The 20093-nt window shown below is 45.2% G+C and overlaps 1 protein-coding gene across 1 annotated transcript in view; it reads right to left on the bottom strand.

Moving 5' to 3' along the window:
- The window catches only part of UST (uronyl 2-sulfotransferase), a 379487-nt gene that overhangs the window by 222892 nt on the left and 136502 nt on the right, over positions 1 to 20093 (bottom strand). Inside the window, exon 2 of the mRNA XM_004609057.2 lies at positions 3501 to 3544. Within this exon, the coding sequence (XP_004609114.2) occupies positions 3501 to 3544 (44 nt within the window). The remainder of the gene's footprint in view (positions 1 to 3500; positions 3545 to 20093) is intronic.

Raw genomic sequence — 20093 nt, 5'->3', positions numbered from 1 at the left:
TCTTAGTACATGCCCTTTGGCAGGTTTCTCAGCTTCTCTACAATCCTGCTCCCTCATCTGTAAAATGAGGCATAAGCAATTACTTCTCTGTTATAGACTTCTATAGAGATCAAGGCTGCGTATAATAACGATTAACATATTGCCTGGCACATAGGAAGTGATGGATATCAGTTTGAGAGAGACTTTCCCTCTCTCTTGAGTTATTCAACCAACTCTCATTATCTGTCTTATCTGGAGAGCCCAACATAGGTGAAAGGATAACTGGGACCTATTTGCCACCACCAGAATTTATTACTATCCATCCTGCTATTCACCTCAGGACAGTAGATGGACAAGGTCAGTTGCACTGGGTCTAAACTGCAGCCGAGCTGCAAAGATCAGACCACTACAGTTTTTTCAGGCTCACTGTCATTTTTTCCTTATGCCAGTCCATATTTTCCCCTCTGATATTTAGACTAAAGAGCCAATTCTCTCCTTGGGGGTCTAGGAGGTGGTTTGGGCCACACCTAGTGGTACTCAGGGCTTACTCGTGATTCTGTGTTCAGGGAACTGTATGCAGTTAACAGGTATCAAATCAGGTAAGTCTCATGCAAGGCAAGTGTCTTCACCCCTGCATTATCTCTCCAGTTCCAAGAGGCATTGCTTTAATGAATTCAAATTATATCCCCAAAAAGGATAAACAAATAGAGCAGAAATCACCAGAAATCACACCTCCAGACCCACACAATTTTATTAGTGTGATCACACAGGACTTGCTGTTTCCTGCCTGTTTCCATACTCAGTCATTTCTACCACATTCTGTAGAGACCCACATGTTCATACTTGATGGAGCTCTAGCCTTAACCCCGGGATTTCATTCACACCCCGAGTGTTAGTAAAAACACTCATCCAAAGAGGTTATTAACAGCCACCTTCACAATAATCGCTTAGCTCGAAAAACACTGAGAGGGAATTTTAAACAAATGAAAATCAGAGGCATTTGGGTCTTTCTTAGGAAAATCTTGGTGGTCTGGGCTGAGGGTGTGCTGGGTGGCACACGCCCCAGTCCCTAAATGGCTATTAGTTGTGGAATGTGAAGCTCGGGGAACTGGACTTTCAATAACACGAAAGCTTGCCTGCAAACCTCAAACCATTTTCAGAGCTTGAGACTCATTTTATCTAGATCACAGCTCCTTCAGGCTTGGCATGAAAAGCTCTTTCTGGTGCTAACCAAAACAGAAAGAGACGGGCTTGGACTTGGCCTTGCTTTCCCCTGCCAGGCTGGGAGTTTGCTCCAGAGGCCGCACCGCGTGTGAGGCCTTATCCTCCAATGCCACCACGTCCCCCGAACTAGGCCACGTCCTTCCAGCTAGGTCTGGAGCCTTAGATAACTGAGGCGCCCCCCTCCCCCGGTCATGGGACACTCTAAAGACCATTTATCTGGAAGTCTGACCTCATCGTTTCTGGGATTCATTTACCCCTCACCCCACCCCACCCCCCGCCAGAAGTAATAAGCATGGATGAAGAGATGCTAACATGCCAGGCTTATCCATTGCTTATCCAGACTGCTTTATCCATTGTCATGCTCTCCTGCTCACGGCTACTGCTCAGCCAGGCAAGAGTCTCCGATCCAGACCTAGATAGCGACGATGCGCTGAGAGTGAAATCGTCTGTCCTACAGAAACTTCTACCGGTTTCAAGAGATGACCTTCACCATTTTCAAACTTGGGAGAGTGTCTGATGAACAAATTGACTCTGAGAGTTGGTCTAATGGGATGGAGCGATAGCACAGCGGGTAGGGCGTTTGCCTTCCATGCAGCCAACCCGAGTTTGCTTCCTCCGCCCTTCTCGGAGAGCCCGGCAAGCTACCGAGAGTATCTCGCCCGCAAGGCAGTCTGGCAAGCTACCCATGTCGTATTCGATATGCCAAAAACAGTAACAAAAAGTCTCACGATGGAGACGTTATTGGTGCCCGCTTGAGCAAATCGATGAACAACAGAAGGACGGTGACAGTGACAGTGACAGTGACAGTTGGTCTAATGGGATCTTCCGGGACCTCATCATTTTGGGTTGGGGGGGGCAGGTATCACAGGCAGCATTACCTGAGGTGGGCAGCAGAGGAAGTGGTTCAAGATCAGAGTGCAGGACAGGAAGGATGCACAGCCAAAGCAAGGCCAGCAGGGGCCAGAGGAGAAGGAATCCAGAACAGGGCATCCAATAACCAAAGCTCCTCACAAAGAACAGCAGGACGGTCACCCCCAGGAGAAGCAAGTGCCCTGGACAATAGAAGGGGAGCTTCCACGCTGGTCACCAAGAGTTGAGTCGGACGGAGTAAGTTTATATAAGTAAGCAGTACTTAGTTATTTATATTAAGTAGTATACAAATGGACTGGAGCGATAGCACAGCGGGTAGGGTGTTTACCTTGCACACGGCCAGCCTGGGTTCAAGTCCTCCGTCCCTCTCAGAGAGCCCTGCAAGCTACTGAGAGTATCCCGCCCACATGGCAGAGCCTGGCGTGCTACCTGTGGCATATTCGATATGCCAGGGGCTGGAGCAATAGCATAGTGGGTAGGGTGTTTGCCTTGCATGCGACCAACCTGGGTTTGATTCCCAGCATCCCATATGGTCCCTTGAGCTTGAGCACCACCAGGGGTAATTCCTGAGTGCAGAGCCAGGAGTAACCCCTGAGCATCGCCGGGTGTGACCCCCCCCCAAAAAAAAACAACCAGTAACCACAAGTCTTGCAATAGAGATGTTACTGGTGCCCACTCCAGCAAATCGATGAACAATGGGAGGACAGTGCTGCAGTGCTACAGTACATAAGTAACTATATTACCTGAATATAATGTAATGAGTATATTATATTAATTTATATTAAGTATAATTCTCCCAGTTCTGAATGGCTCTACCGCCTGTTACTCTGCATCATGTGTCGGGACCAGAGGAAAGACACCGAGTCACAGGCCTGCCCAGAGGGGGAAACAATCACAGTGCAAACAGGAGGAGCTCTGAAGTCAACCTCGGGCCTCATGCAGGCAGGAGACTCCTGCTAGCACAATGGCCCCGGCTCCCTCTTGATGTGAGTTCTCTTCCTGTCTCTCCTCATGGATAATTAAATATATAAATAAATAATGTGTAGATAAGTGAGTGAGTAGTTCTGCCTCTTCAGTCCTGGTTAACTGAACCTGGAGCCTAAGCAACATCTCAACATACCACTGAGGAAAGCAGCTGGTGGGGGCCAGAGAAAGACCCCCTTCCTCTCGTCCTTGCAGAGCAGACAGTGCAGCGAGTGTTCACTTGGCCCCCAGTGAGGAGAGAACGAACTTAATGGAGAAGCATCTACGGACCATTCTGCTCCCCCACTCACACCCAACTTTCCTCCCAAGAAGATGAACCTGACATCCACAGTAACATTTTCATGTGTCTTATTTCACCATCGTGAAGACTGAGTTGGGCATAGGGAAGCTATGACTGCTAAGAAAAAGGGACACGGTGATTATACCAGGGGCAAAGACCTTACCTTACTAGGAGGTGGCCCGTGGTCATCCAAGTAGGTGGAATTTCCTAAGAGGAAAAAAAAAAAGTCAATGCATCCATAGTCCTTTTTAGATTTGTTTTGGTTTGCTTTTGGTGTTGGTTTTTGGCCCATGTGCCGTGCTCATGATTTGACTCTGGCACCATGCTCAAGGATCACTCCTAGCAGTGCTCAGGAGACTATACACAGTGCAGGGATTGAACTGGAGTCAGCCCCATGCAAGGCTAGCACTTGACATCTGTATTCTTTCTCCAGCCCTTGAATCAAAAGTCACAAAATCACTGTCAATTTAGTGTCAGGTCATTGAAAAGAAACAGTCTAGACATACTGTTATCAGACAACCAAGAAAAAAGGGGAATGAATCACCAAGATAGTGGAATTTTTGTTGACAGCACCACACCTGGTTAATAGTTTTAGCAGGAGGGAGCATAATATGACGCTCACCATAGCCATGCCACCAGACCCCAGACCAGGCTGTTTTACTCGGAACACTCGGGGCCGGGGGGGGGGGGGCGGGGGCGGATGATCTCCCTGCCCCAAGGGACTCAGCCCCAGCAGCCAAAAACCTCCAGAACCCAACCACTGCCATGCTCAAAGCCACTTCCCACACACTCGGGCCGAGCCTCACGCAAGAGTGAACCTATTCCTGGACCACATGGCTGCATTTGAGGCCGAGCAATACATCATAAGACACACCCTACCCATTCTCCAAGAGTACCACACCACACTTGATGGCATTCAAATAGTAGGCAACCAACCACAGAGGGAATGTGTGTGTGTATTTACAGATATATATATATATATGAAAGTTCAGAAGGCTCAACCGTTAGCAACATGTTAGTGATATCTTATAGAAGGTCTCAGTGGCCCCTGCCAAAATAAAACAATCTTCACACTCTTTCCTCTATGGATAGATACTTTTTTGTACCATTTTCAGCAGCTTTTCATAACACACAATATAAAATATATTATTTCGGTTCTGCTTTGGGACAGGGATTGGGGTTTGGGATGGAAACATCCCAAATACAGTAGGTGGGGAGGCATAATGGTGGTGGGGTTGGTGTTTGAATATTAAATTAATGAAATATTGTGAACTACCTTATAAAATGTTTTAAAAATTTTAAAAATAGTTTTATCAGGGAGAGTCCTCATAGTTCCTTGATCCTGGAGTGATGCCTTACACGCATCTGATCCCCAGCCTCACCCCACACTGCTGACTGCAATCCCTTCTCCACCACTGGGTGTAATTCCCAGTACCCCCACATGTGCCACCCCAAGTTTCAGACCCTGGCACTACAGCATCAAAGGGCCCCCCCATGGCCCCTTTGAAATATCATTTCAGCAGTTACATTCTGTGACTGAGAGTAAATGCTCCCTCACACACCTACAGAAACTCGTGTCCCTATTCCTCACCGATGTCTGCTGCCTCTACTTTCAAAAGTGGCCCACAACTTGCTCCAGCACCAGAAAATTAAAAAAAAAACAGTAGTTATTGCTAACATCCAGACTCCACAAGCCTGCCCAGGACCAGGATCAGTGACTCTGAGAATCTGCATTTATCCCGAGCTCCTGAGTGACAGCAGTGTGGCCCGTCCCAGGACCTGAATCTGAGAACCACCGCCTGCTGATTCTCCAGCTCGTTTCGCTTGTCAGCTTCCTGCACCATTTGTTTCTGAAACCTGATGTGTCTTCACTAACAGCCCCTTAGGGGCATGTGTATTTGCAGACAAAAATGATTCTCAGCTTAAAAAGGGAGCTCTGGGTTACTGGGTTCCTTTATGTAGTAGATACTCTGCTAAGTGTTTTACAGGTCTTCATTGTATCACTGTCATCCTGTTGCTCATTGATTTGCTCAAGCGGGTACCAGTAATGTCTCCACTGTGACACTTGTTGTTACTGTTTTTGGCATATCGAGTACACCACGGGGAGCTTGCCAGGCTCTGCCATGAGACAGATTCAATACTTAAAAGTAATGAGACCTCTGAGTCTTTTCTCCCCAAACTGTTCAGTACCATCTCTCACCCATCACACGTGATCAACAATTCCCCAGCACTGCATGCTGGTGGCAGTGCCAACAGATTCAGTCCTTCCAGGTTTTACCTCCCAAGATACCAGGTGGCTTGGAACCCTTTCAATAAAATCCTGCCACCACATTCTCAAATACCACAGTACCACTCCGGACAATAAAATTTCTCTTGACTAAATCCCTCTTTTACATCCACTAAGACTTTTAAAAGAAAGCTTTATGGGTCTTACTGCACTTAATTCCAATATCAGAAGTGAGTAAGAATGCTCCCCATTTATAGAGGAGCAAATAGAGCTGAAAAAGTCCAGTACTCTTCCCAGTCACACGCAAGCTACAGAGGAGAGGAAAGTGGCTTTTTCAGAGAACGGGGTATCAGCACACTGGAAAGCCAGTCTGGAGTTTCCCATCTCCTGTTTTTGTGCGGTCAATGATACCAACTGGCCACATCGCACAGGGGAGAGAGCCAATAGGAACAGATCCTCTCCGAGGGAGGAGTGTTTGTCAGTTGGGTACAGGGAGGAATCATCTCACAAGAAGTGAAGATGAGGGGCCAGAGCGATAGTACAGCGGGTAGGACATTTGCCTTGCATGCAGCTGACCCGGGGTCAATCCCGCGCATCCTATACGGTCCCCCAAGCACCGCCAGGAGTAATTCCTGAGTGCAGAGCCAGCAGTAATCCCTGAGCATCACTGGGTGTGACCCCAAAATCAAAACATTTAAAAAAGAAGTGAAGATGAGAGGATTTCTCAGCCAAAGGAAAAAATAGGAAACACTGGAGCTAGAACATTCTTTGGGGAGGATGGTAACCAAGAGGCCAGGGTCATGGCTTCGATGGATCTGATGAAAGGAGCTTTTACAAGAGTGAGCAGAAGGAACTGGAATAAAAGGGAAAAGGCAGCGCTGAAATCACCCACCGTTCAAGTGGAGGCACGTGTCCAATCATAACACGTATGTGGGTCTGACTTACAGGCTTTTCCACCCTGAGTCATGGTCCACCCTCTTTTCCTGCTCGTCTTCTGGGTGGTCACCCACTCTTGATGTCCACAGTGATTGGACTCCCACGGGATATCTGTATCTGGTCAAGGGACCAAGGGGTCCTGTTCTCAGTGCAAGAACCCCAACCTAAACTCCTGGCAGGCTCACGGTTGGGCTATTTTCAGGAGCCTTCTAGGTGTAACATGATGAACAATGTGCCAGACCTAATTATAGGCTGCAGTTGCTGGGAACACACCTAAATATGAAGTGGAACCTAGACCTGAGTGAAGACAGAGGAGGTACATAGAAGAGGAAAAGTTGCCTAAGAGCACAGAAATATCTGGAATGAGCCCACCCTACCAACTGATACCCCTGCTGTCTGCTCATCATACTTATGTGTCCCACTCAGGAGGGAGGAGAGAAATCACAACAGACGAGAGCATGTTCTCCAGGTGTCAACCTCAGAAACCAGAGCACTGGAAATAATGATGTATTTCTTTAATACTAAACATTTCCAAGAGCCAAGTGCTCCCAAACTACTAACCTGGAATGACTTTCAATGCTTGGCTTCGAAATCTCCAACACTCCAGACTCACCCTTCCGACTCCTCTGCATCCCAGCTTGGATGTCTCCAGAAACCCCACACTTCACCAGTCCTAAAAGAACTCTCTGTTTGCTCCCATTCCAGTCCCCAAATTGTGCCCTTGCCTGTATTTCTCAACCACTGAAGTATCCCGCCCTCTGTGGGCTCCAACACCCAAAAGTCATTCTTGATCTGTCTCTTCCCCTGACTCCCATCCATACTCACCCAGGCATACCTCCTGTGGACTCAGTCTTCAAAGAATTACAGCTGAGTACTTTGTACCAGCCCCTCGGGGACCTATGGGAAACGGAGTTTTACACCTCTCCTTGGATAGGTAACTTTCTCCTCCACCTGTCCAGCAACCGAAAGACCTTGTAACCTTGTCCAGCAGGCCACGTCAGTCCACTGCTGAAAATCCATTCCTTTCAAACAAGAAAGTCAACCTTATCCTCACTCAATTCTGGTCCTGCCTCCTAACACAGCCAATCCTCCTTCACAAGAGCCTGCTCTCGGCTCTGGCACACAATCACCTGCTATCAGCTGGGGATATCATAGTCTGATGCTGTTGCTATTTGTAGTTTAGGTCATATGGGTGTGATCATTTTAGAGTATATGATACTGGTGTAGACTTACTGCACTCCACCACCATCAGAGCACCCATGAGTCTCCAACACTGAACTAGGGACCTTTGGGACTATTTGGGGGGTTCTTTCCCCACTCCTTGGTTCAGATCAAATTTCTCTTCCTCCTCCTTTCCTTATATGGCATTGCCCGGGCACAAAGGAAGGAGGGTGTGTTGGCCATGGACACTGGGCACTGCCATCAGCAGATCCTCCAGTTCTACCCACTGGGATAGTCCTGTGGTTTGCTAGAACAGAGGCTTCCACTGTCTCCTCGATGTGACAGGTACATAAATGGAAAAGAAGAGCTACTCAAGTAAAAAGCGTTTTGACAGTTGGAGAATTTTGGTTCTCCTAGATAGAACTGTTTGGACGAGCTTCATGCATGAAGGTACCGGCAGAGGAACCCAGGTGTGTGGGACCCGGTTTGAGACCTCCAAGTCTGCTCGGATCGGGACTGGGCCTCTTCCGCCCAGATTTTCCATTTTCCAGTAGCTAGGTGGTCACACCCAGGGACTGCCCCTAGCGCCACGTAATCCCACCAACGGCTCACATCCAGACACTTAAAACCAAGCTCCCGAAAGCAGCTGCACGACATCTTATAGCCTAGTTCTCCCTCTGGGAGAACCTGGGTAGCTACCGAGAGTTTCCTGCCCACATGGGAGATCCTTGCAAACTTTCCATGGTGTATTCATATGCCAAATCCAGTAACAATGAAGGGTCTCATTCCCCTGACCCTGAAAGAGCCTCCAATGTGGCATCATTGGGAAGGACGAGTAAAGAGAGGCTTCTAAAATCTCAGGGCTAGGACGAATGGAGACGTTACTGAGACCGCATGAGAAATTTGACAATCAACGGGATGATGATGAGGTAGAACTGTATTTTTATTTGGTACTCAGGCTGAGCTTTCCATCCTGGATTTGTATGCCTTTAAAGCGCCAAGTAAACAGAACTCTTAGGATTTTCAGAACAGAGGCTGGTGACTGGTTAGCTGTGGGAGATCAAAGCATGAGACTTGTTGTATCCAAATGAGCTTCCCAAACAGGCACCTGGACACCAAAGAAGGCTTCTGCTGCAGATTCCATGGAAGTTGTCAAAGTGGGAAGACAAGACATCAGAATAAAGCTCTCTAGGACTTTGGCCTTTGGAACTCAGGTAAATTTAGAAAGAAAATCCAGAGGCTAGCTGAGGAAGATTCCAGAAAAGAAAACAAGTTCCTGTCAAACACCCTCTCCACTTCCCTGTAGACATCTCCTTTCCATAGTCCATGCTCTGACCCCAGCTCAAGGCATCCTGTGAGGGGAAAGTTTTGAAGACCCAAATGGATCTGCCTTGCATTTCATTTCTTTTCACGAAGTAGCCCAGCCTCTAGATCTCTCATTTTAGCCTCCTGTTCATGTCTTAAGTTCAGCAAGAACAAAACGGAAATGTGTGAACCCCACATTCTCCCATCACTCAAACTTCAAGATGCCCTGACACCAAACTGTCACGAAATTATTAGCTTGGGCTGCAGCAAGCTGGCATTGAATGACACCTCTCACAGAAAGCCAGGCTCATCCAGGTGTAGGGGAGTGGCTGCTAACAGGAAGCAATGCTTCAGACGCTCAAACTCAAACTCTTTGTGTCCAGTCTACATCCTGGGGATGGTAACTGCTGTGCACGCTCGCTCTCTCTTTTTCTCTCTCTCTCTATCTCTCTGTCTTTCTCTCTCTCTCTCATTATAGAACTATATTCCAAGACCACCAACAAAAAAAACTGCGGTTTAAATCTCTTTTTTTTATAATGCCCTCACTATGTAATGGAAAGGTAGTTTAAAAGGATTGAGCGTCACTAAGAGTAACCAAACACACACACACACACACACACACACACACACACACACACACAGTGTGCCCCAGAACCTAAAACCACAATGAAACAAACACAAGGCAACCACATAAAAACTGGCCTCACTAGATAGGTAAGTGGTGTCACCAGCTAAATTATAAGACATTCTCAATCCCACCCTGTCCTTCAGGTCCTTGTCAATGCAGACTTCCTAGGGAGGTTGTCAGCAGAACACAAGAGATCACTGAGAATCTACGAATGCCAGGTACAGGGAAGATATAAATCAGACATGTACTTACAAGTCTTAACCCACCCAGAGTCAGAATCTAGAGGGTTAATATCTATCTACTGTAACCATCTTACAAACTCTGCAAAGACACACTTCAGGAAACTCAGGTGACTTTGATGCCGAAAACCTGGGGGTCAGGACATGTCACCTAGAACCTGTAGATTTCTGACGGATTACTGTCACACTCCAATATCAGTGAGTAGAAACAAGGCATGCTGATCATTCAAGAGCCACCTAAGTCTTCTTATGAGCAAAGCAATAATATGAAAAGCCATAATATACTGTACTAGACATTGCGGGACACTCTCCCTTTCATAACAGAGACCAAGAAGTATCATCCCCCACCACCACCCCCTGAATAAGGAATAAGAGGTTATTCGTCCTACATCTTCCATTTACACATCTGTCAAAATGATGTAAGCTCGTCCATTACCGTATAGAATCTATGGAGATCATTTTATTCCATGAAGAACTCTTGGAATAGTACTGCACATAACAAGTGCTAACCTTATTAGCAGTACTAATTGTCCAATGTGTAACAAAGTGAAAGTTCAACATCCCTCCCTAACGACCTCTTCCTCCACCAATTCTCACCTGCCGTGATTTTTTTAACCTCATTATATTTTGTGATGACATCATGATTTGCAAAATTATTCATACTTGGGCTTCATCTTCCTTCCCCAGCGTTCCCAGGTCCCCTCTCCCACCCCCACCCCTATCCCAGCCTGCCATCTCATCAGGCACCTTTCTCAGTTTGTTTATTTAAGGGGTCTCATAATTTCAGTGTTGCTGTACTGTGGTTTGGATATTTAGCTCTATCATTCCTTAACACCACTGATGCACATTGACCCTTGCCCCCTGCTGTCCCTGTTGCTTCTCATCTGTCTCACCGGACATGATTTTCAAAAATGCCTAAGCTCAGCCTTAGCTCTTCTGATTTAATTTTCCTTGGACATGCAAATTTTTTTTAAAAATTAATTAATTTATTTATTTTTAATTTTATTGAATCACTGTGAGATAGTTACAAGCTTTCATGTTTGGGTTACAATCTCACAATGATCAAAGTCCCATCCCTCCACCAGTGCACATTCCCCACCACCAATATCATGGGTATACCCCCCGTTCCCATCCTCCCCCTGCCTCCATGGCAGACAATATTCCCCATATTCTCTCTCTACTTTTGGGCATTATGGCTTGCAACACAAAAGTCAGATCAAAGTGGATTAAAGACCTCAATATCAGACATGAATCTATAAGGTACACAGAAGAAAATGTAGGCAGAACTCTCCATGACATTGAAGCAATTCAGCATTTGTGACTTTCAAAAATTCCTGAGATCATCCAGATATGCAGCCAGGGCTGAAAGTCACCTAGTTACAAAACCCAAGCACACGGACTTCCTAGCAGAGACCATATCTCACTTTCCAGAAGTAAAAAGTACACATATCTGACTCAGCTGCTATTCCTCTCAGGTCATCTCCCTCTTCCCGGTGAGAGATGCCCCATATTGGTTTCCTGCTGATGAAGCATGATGATCCCTGAAGAATGATCCATTCGTCAGGCATTTCCGGTTCCAGCACCTACTCCAAGGGTCAGGCCACCTCCCAATAGGTGGGTTATGGCAACTCTGGGATTCATTCAGCCTTCTGGGACTCCAAAACTTGTTTTAAGAATCATCTGCGGAGCTTTTCATTTCAGAACAGGAAAAGCTAAAGACTAAAACTCCAAGTACCTCATTTCCCCTGATCCCAACTGATGTAACTATCCAGGAGATATTCTGACGCCCTGGAGAGATTCATGTCTCATTCCTGCACACGTTGAAGGGAGGAAACTTCCAAAACTCTAAACACACTGTCCACATCCTGTCCTGTGTGGGTTCCCGTCTTTCTATCTGGTGGACCTGGAGTGAAGAGGAGGCAGGCCCATCTGATGGACACAAAGGAGCCACGTCCATGCCTATGGAAACCCAACAGAGACCATGCAAAGGACAAAAGAAAGTGCCTGGAGCATGGGCATGAAGGACTACTGAAGAGAAATTCCAGGGTGCCAGGGAGTACCAAGATCAAGGCTCTCTTACATAAAAGGGAGTGTAGGAAGGTGATCTGGGGGCATCAACCAATGGATTCCAAAGACATCCCTAACTGAGTGTCACTGGGAACACAGCAGCAGCTCAGGGTCATTGAGGGAATACTGCTGACTCTTTAAAAAAAAAAAACAACTGGGTTCAAAGGTCAATCATAGTCTTTAGGGTTGAATGACCTGAAAATACCACTTAACTTCCTAGAGGCTTAATGCTCCCATTTGTAACTAGAGGACACCTAAGTGGCAGAGTGATTATTCAAATGAAACAAGCCAATCTTTTAGCACAGTGCTTGCTGGCACCCAGAAACTGCCAAGAACAGGAACTTCTTCCTCATCTTCTATTACCCGATTTTATCACTCCTACTTCATTTTCTAATTTTATTTATTATTGAGAAAATCAAAGGGAGCCCTAAAGCCAAAGGAGTAGTTTATCATATCAAGAATAAATATTAATAGAATTAGATTTCTCATTACTTTCTGAAACTGTCCCTGATATGTCTTCAAAAATACACACAAAAAATTCTTTCCCAGTTGTCGCAAATACCTTTAGCGATGTGGAAATGAACTTACGGAACCTTCCGGAGATATAATTTATTCTTTGACGTTAAGCCTTGCATTATCAGATCTATTTTTGTCTAAATTGGTCTCTGAAGAATAAAAATGTTTTTAATTCTAATTGCTCTTACAGAAACCATAATATGCATTAGTGTCACTGTCAAAAAAAAAAATAGCTGCCTCTACCCTGTGTCAATTTTGATCAAACGCTGGCAACTCATTTCAGTCATTCTTCCACGGACCCTTTGAAAATCATCATCCCCAGCAATTGGAATCCTTTCCTTTCTCATCCTGGAGCAGCCGTTTCACTTAGGGTCTAGTTACTTCCAAGACAATCGTAGGGTTGCCCCACGGGCCCCCAAGACAGGGCTCCAAAAAGACACTCTTAATGAAGGAATCACTGTTGAAGGCAGTGCTGCAACTCCAGCTTTGTCCTTGCCAAAAAATTATGCTAATGCCACCCTTTCCACCGTGAACCATGGGTTACATTTCTCTAAGAGGCAGCTGTCAGCACACACCAGTCGGGGGTAACAATGAGGAGTTTGTGTGCAGAGTAAATGTCTCCAATAGCCCCATTTCTTATAATTAACGCAGCCCCCAAGACACTGGAATGGAGGAAAATTGCTTGCACAGCTTTAGTTAAAGGCTTAATAAAATTATTTCCCACTGAGTTAAAACAAATGGCTTGATTGCCAGTCGATACTTAGACATTTTTACAAAAAAAAAAAAATACCTCTCAAGCATGGTGAACATACCCTGAAAAAATTTTCTTAGTGGTAAATGAGAAAAATGAGCATTCCAGACATTAAAAAAAAGGAGTCCAAATGAGAATGTTATCAATGGCTTCCCTTTCTAAACACCAAAATAATAAGGTAAAGCCAATTAAGGTTCTCTCTGTATTTCAGGTTCCAAAACACTGCCTCGTTTTATAATACATCTCCCTTTTATTTTATGTACGTTTTAGGATGCCAAGGGTACATGTGTAGAATAAAATTACTTTTGAAATTAAATGATTAGTGCACTGCAACTCTAATGGCCTAAACATAAATATGAATTCTTGCCAAATGAACTCATATTTCATTGTAATCATATTACATGATCTTACGCAGGTAGATCCTCGTTTTATAATACATCTCCCTTTTATTTTATGTACGTTTTAGGATGCCAAGGGTACATGTGTAGAATAAAATTACTTTTGAAATTAAATGATTAGTGCACTGCAACTCTAATGGCCTAAACATAAATATGAATTCTTGCCAAATGAACTCATATTTCATTGTAATCATATTACATGATCTTACGCAGGTAGGCATGGAATATCAAGGAGAGATGGAATCACTTCGGTTTCTGTTTCATTCCATTAGATTTTCCTCCCAACTAATAACCACAGTCAAATGATCCCACCAGTGTAACTGTAGCACATCTATTAGCAGCACAGCCTGGCTCTGCACCTCACAGGCTCTCAGAAGCAGTCAGGAAAGTTCTTGGGTCAGGAAAGTTCTTTTTTCATTCTGGCAACGACACCTCTCGACAAGAATCGGCCCATCTCTGACCAGGCTCAGGGCAGGAAGTACCGCTAATAATGTGTAGAAGATTGGTGGGGTGAAGACAGACTAAGACTCTAACTTAGTACCTAAATGCCCCACAATAGAAGTGTAGATAAGGAAACTATGGTCTATATACTCAGTGGACTACTACTTTGCCACTAAAATGATGACATTGTACATTTTTGGATCAAATGGGTGGATTCTGACTACGAAGCGAATTAAGTCAGGAAGTGAGTGAACAAGGATCCAATGTGTGGGTCACTCATGTGTGGAATGTGAGTTAATGAAAGCAAACAAACTGGAATAAAAAAATGAAACCAACTCCTAGAGTTGTTGGAAACTATGGTAACTGCAAGAGTGGAAGGGAGGAATTCGAGTAGGGCCTTTTATTGTTTAATTATTTATGGTTTGGGAGTCGCCCTCCAGTCCTCAGGGGTTACTTCTTGCTCGATGCTCAGGAATCACACTCCTTGCTTTATGCTCAGGAATCACTCCTGTCAGTGCTCATGGAACCATAATCTATGCTAAGAATCAAACCAAGGTTGGCCACATGCACAGAAAATGTTTGACCTATTCATGCACTACCTCTTTGACCCCCTAAGGGATCATTTAATTGGGGTGGCAGGACGGTGGTGGAACACTGAAGGTAGGAGTGGTATTATACACATTCAGAGGTGTGAGACTAAGCCCTTGACCTCAATAACATTGTAATCCAATGAGAAATCAATCATTGGATCCATACATAGAAAAGAGTATATATACTGGAAGAAACAATGTAAGGCACCAAGTCAGCCTCTCCATTCTTGTCCTCCAAGCTTGATACTGATGAGTCTGAAGTGTGGTGCCAGGCGCTCTATAGACATCATCCGGTGGTGCAACTAAGATGACCTCTTAGTTACGAAGCTACTGGCATCCTCCTCCTCACCAGAGGAAGTCGAGACCCAGGAAGACCCTGCACCATGCTGGCTGGTGATGCAGTAGGAGCTCCTGAACTCTGCGGCTGCAGCCATCTGGTTAACCACATATTCACTACCTGGCTCCAAGACGCCCACCGTGCCTGGAGATTAGTAAACTTAGCACCTCCGCTCTCAGGCAGCCCAGGCTGGTCAGTCAGGGATGGTCTAAGCAGAGCAGGATCTAAGCTCTGAGTTCATCCAACACTGCCCAGGCATGCAGGACCTCAGAAAGTGTTACCAGCTCACTAAATACAAGAGGCCTGTGGGTTGCCAACAACCTTATATCCCCAGAGAATCAAGGTGCCAGACAGCACATTGGGTGGTGAATGGGCAAGTTAAGTGTGGCTCAGATTCTAGGGGCAATTCAGACCCTCCGGTTACCTTGGATCCATGTCTAGCTGATGTTCCCTCTACCTGCATTCCAGTTTATTACAGGATGGATGCTCTGCGTGAGCCCAACAGGCGGAATTATTGTTATTTTGAAATATATGATATAAATAGCTTGGATCAGAAATTCCATCTCAGTCTTGCAATTAATTGCAACATTACTTTTGTCAACCACAGAGAAGAAAGCGCTCATTAATTCTTTAGAACTTCAACTGGTATTAACTTTTCAAGGAGAGTGGAGAAGACTGGGTCATGATCCCCAGAGCTGTCCACAAGCTCATTCCTGGAAATTGTGAATAAGTGTCTTTACTTGGCAAATGAGATTTTACAGAAGTGATTAAGTGAAGCATTCTGAGATCCATAAAAGTAGGACTATTTCCTAAGTCTTCCATACTTCTCCACTTAATAAACACAGGGACCATCACGGCAAGGGAGGGTGGTCTTTTGAAAAGAGTTTTGCGCTCAGGAATCATTTCTGCCCATGCTCTGGGGACCATATGGGTGTCAGGGATTGAACCCAGTTTGGTTGTATGGAAGGCAAGTGTCTTACTCTCCGTGCAATCTCTCTGGCCCCTGGATGCCTAAGTTTTTAGCACATTTTGTTGAAAAACATGGACATGTAGCTATCCACTTCTCCCAAAGAATCAAACACTTCAGAGTAGGGGCTGTGCAAAAACAGTGGGAAAAAATGCAACATAACTGGGTAATGCAAGGAACAAGGTGAAAAAGCGCCTGGAGAATTAGAGGCAGGATGTTCCCTTGTATGTCCATGAAATTTTTGTTGAGAGCTTCCTCAATAAAGCAGCCTTAGTGACTGCTCTAGATGATTGTTTCCCAAAATGGGTGATACCAACCCCACTCACCACCAGGTACTAGATTAATGGGGGAGGTGGTAGTAGCCTCAGGTGAAATTAAGGGATATTTTATGTTTACTTGCTACAAGAAGGTAGATGAGGATGGGCGGGGTGGGGGAAACCCAGAGTGGTTTTTTTTCTGCAAGGGGGGCACGGCCATATAAGTTTGGACACTGATATGGACACTATTAAAAATATATGATTGGAGCTAAATGACAGTAGAGCGGGAGGGCATCTGCCTTGCACATGGCCAACCAGGATCCACCCAGCATCCCATATGGTCCCGGAGCACCACCAGGAGTAATCCCTGAGTACAGAGCTGGGAGTAAGCCCTGAGTATTACCAAAGATGGATCCAAAAAAATATGATTCCCTGGGCGGGATAGATAGTACAGTGGGTAGGACATTTGCCTCACTCACAGCCAACCCAAGCTCTATCTCTATCTAGGCAACCCGTAGGACCCCATGAGCCCCACGAAGAGTGATCTCTAAGCAGAGTCAGGAGGAGGCCTGACAACTGCCAAATGTGACCCCAATCATACATACACACACACACACACACACAAATACACACTTTCCTAATTTCTCATTTGACAGTTACAATCAATTACCAATGGCTAACACAACAAACATATACATCTCACAGATGGAAAGGCTAACAGTCTGAGATTGGAGTACCAATAGGGTGGGCGTCAGGGTAGGACATACATGGCTGTAGTCGAGCTCTTTCTCCATAGGGAAAGAGAAGATCTCTGGTCTCTTCCTCTTCTTAGGAGGTCACAGATCCCCTCAAGGGGCCTCACCCTCTGACCTCATCTACCTGATTAGCTCTCCTTTGAATATTAGGAGTTCTAGGCGTCAGCACATGAGTTTGGAGAACAACATTTGATTCATTGAAGCAATCAATTATTGAATTTTGCAGTAAAGAGAGATTACAAACATTAAACAATTATAAAATTAGTGTTTAATTGAGATTTGGATAAGTCTTTTTTTATTTGAGAAAATACTTTTAATTGAATGATAATTGACACAAAACATATTAGTTTCTAGAGGTACAACATAATGACTCCCTTTGCCTGTGTTGAAAAATGAGCATTACAATAAATCTAGTTACTATCCATTGCCAGACGTATATTCTTTTTCCTTGTGATGAGAACTTTTAAGACCAACCATCTCAGAAACTTTCAAATATGTGAGCTTTTCAAACATGCAGTCCTGCCGAGGTTGCCAGGCTGTAGTTTAGAGCCCCAGGACTTGGGCTGATAACAGCGAGTGTGTAACGTGCCCCCTCACCTGGTTCCTATCTCCTCCCTCACTCACTGCCTCTGGAAACCACCAATCTGGTCTCTGAATCTGGGAACTCATTTGCTTGACAGCTGGGCATCTGTCTGATGCATTTCACTTAGCATCATGCTTCACGAGCCCGCCAGATGGGCCAGGTTTCTTTTTCTTTTTTCTTTTGGTGAATAACAATCCATTGTACACTGTCATGTTTTTGTGGATAGGGTCTCATTCTGTGAAATTTGCTATGAGGCCATCTTTATGGTGAATGCCAAAGAATTCCTTTTACTACACAAACCTAGATGGAAACTACTATACACTTAGTTTATATGGCATAATTTACTGGAACTGTTCTCATATGTATGGTCTGATTTGACCAAAATGTAACGAAGTAACATTTGCCTGTGTATGTGTGTGTGTGTGTGTGTGTGTGTGTGTGTTCATTTTTTGGTATTTTTCCCCATAGGGGCTGGGGAACTTGGAGTAACATCCAATAGTGCTCAAGGCTTATCCTGCCCCTATGCTCAGGTATCACTCCTGACATTGCTTGGGAGACCAATATGCAATGCCAGGGATTGACCTGGGGTCAGCTGCATGCAAAGCAAGTGCCTTACCTACTGTACCAGCTGTCTTGTGCCTCAGTATCTTTTCTCTTGTCATTCGTCCATCAATGGATCAATGCACAGTGGCAAACTTAGAAGGCGTAAAACTCAGGATAGTGTGAGAAGGAACAGTAGGGCCTTTTGAACTTAAGAAGAGAAGTGAATCTGGTAGGATGAAGAGGTTCTGAGACTGGGGCTTCAAGTCAAAGCACCAGTGTGATGGAGTTGGCCACAACTCCAGGCAGGCAGAGTCTCTCCAGCTGGGTCTGGCAGGAAAGAGAAGCGGCCGCCCCCACAATGGTGTTAGTGCCAAGAGCGCAATGCCCAGTGGTGGGCAGGGCACCTCCATATCCCCGCAGGAACGATCAGAAGTTGCAGAGTAACAAGACGCAAAGGAAAGTTCTTGCAAGGAGGTAATGGCTTCATATCACACAAGTGAACTGAACCAAGTGCACGAAAAGCTAATGTTTCTGTGCACTGACAGCAACCACTCCCCCCATCCCCACCCCCATCGACCACCTCAACCCTCAGTCATGGAAGATCAGAAGGGCAGTGCCAAGGCTTCCCTTCACAGGGAAGAAAAGTGAGACCAAGGTCACATGGCAAGAAGGTATTAGAGCTAGACAAGAATTTGGGTCCCTTCTCATGGGTGACCCCATTCACCTCACTCTGAGACCTATGGACGGAACCAGAGTAGGCGGACTATGAACACCCCCCACTACACTCACACACATGTGCTGAGACATTGCTGTGGACCTGGAGGTAGGCAAGTCTCAGAACCCAGTTGGAAGCTGTCTGCAGACTAAGCACCCTACAGGGGAATATTAGTGGCAGGCTTTGGTGAAGTTCCACGAGTGAAATAACTCTTGCAGGGTTATGGATTATCCCTTGCTTGAAGGTTTCAGTCAAAACATACATCGTTTTAAATGCATGGGAAAAAGCATTTGTGTTTCTAGTTCCATCTCCTTTTTGATAGGTTTCTGGGCCATGGCCGGAGGCCACTGGTAATCGAGTGTCTGTGTCTTCTATAGATGTTAAACAAATAAGTCATACACTTGACAGAGAAATGACTTGCGACTTGCCAATTCTTTCCCTGCTTTAGGGAAATGAGTAGGAAGGAACATTCTACAGGGGGCTTCAAATAAACAGCACTAAAATGATATGCATGCGAATGAGAGATTTGAAAAGTTGCTCATAAACGCTGATGTTGATTTGGAAAGTGTGGGGATGAAATTGGTTTGAAGGCAAAGTCAGCTCACACAGATGTTGTGGTGCAGACAAAATGATCCCATCTGGCTTGTACTTTCCCATAAACTTTCAAAAAGCACAAGGAAGAGATCATCGCTTCATCTCTATTAGGTCCTCAAATGTAAACGAGGATCTTTTTAATAGAGCAACAGAAATTATGGAAGTCATTCAGATTGGTAATCCTTAGAAAATTAACCAGCAAGCTCACATCTGAGCCTAGTGGTGGCTATTAAAGAAGATTGAGTTTCAACATATCCATCATCTCTCCCTTTGTGTCCTGCCATGGTGCTAGTTCTATTTTGTATCTGATTTAATAAGACTTCGGTAAGATTTTGTGGTTCATAGAACTAGGATATTTAAAAATAAAAGAGGATTTTTACATTGCCACATGTTACTCTGTAGCACAAACAGCTACACCCACCACCCAATAGAAAAAGGCCATTCAAAGAGGCCTTTGAAAAGGCCATTCAAAAAATAAGGACTTCTTTGCCAAAGATGAACTAAAGGGACAAAAGGAAGAATGTGGAGGAAAGAATGATGGCTTTTCAGCCAAGGTGTCCACGCACTTACTGGATGTGACCTTCAGCAAGGTCACGGAGTTCTGGGTTTAAATTTTTTCACGGGTAAAGCAAGAAGAATAAGGGGCCGAAGCAACAGAACAGCAGGTAAGTGTTTGCCTTGCACATGGCCCAATCCAGGTTCAATCCCTGGCACCCCATCTGGTCCCCTGAGCCATACCAGGAGTG

Source organism: Sorex araneus, chromosome 4 (genome assembly GCF_027595985.1).
Source record: "Sorex araneus isolate mSorAra2 chromosome 4, mSorAra2.pri, whole genome shotgun sequence".
Taxonomy (NCBI): Eukaryota; Metazoa; Chordata; class Mammalia; order Eulipotyphla; family Soricidae; genus Sorex; species Sorex araneus.
The sequence above is the reverse complement of the archived record's forward strand: the minus strand, read 5'-3'. Positions and strand labels throughout refer to the sequence as shown.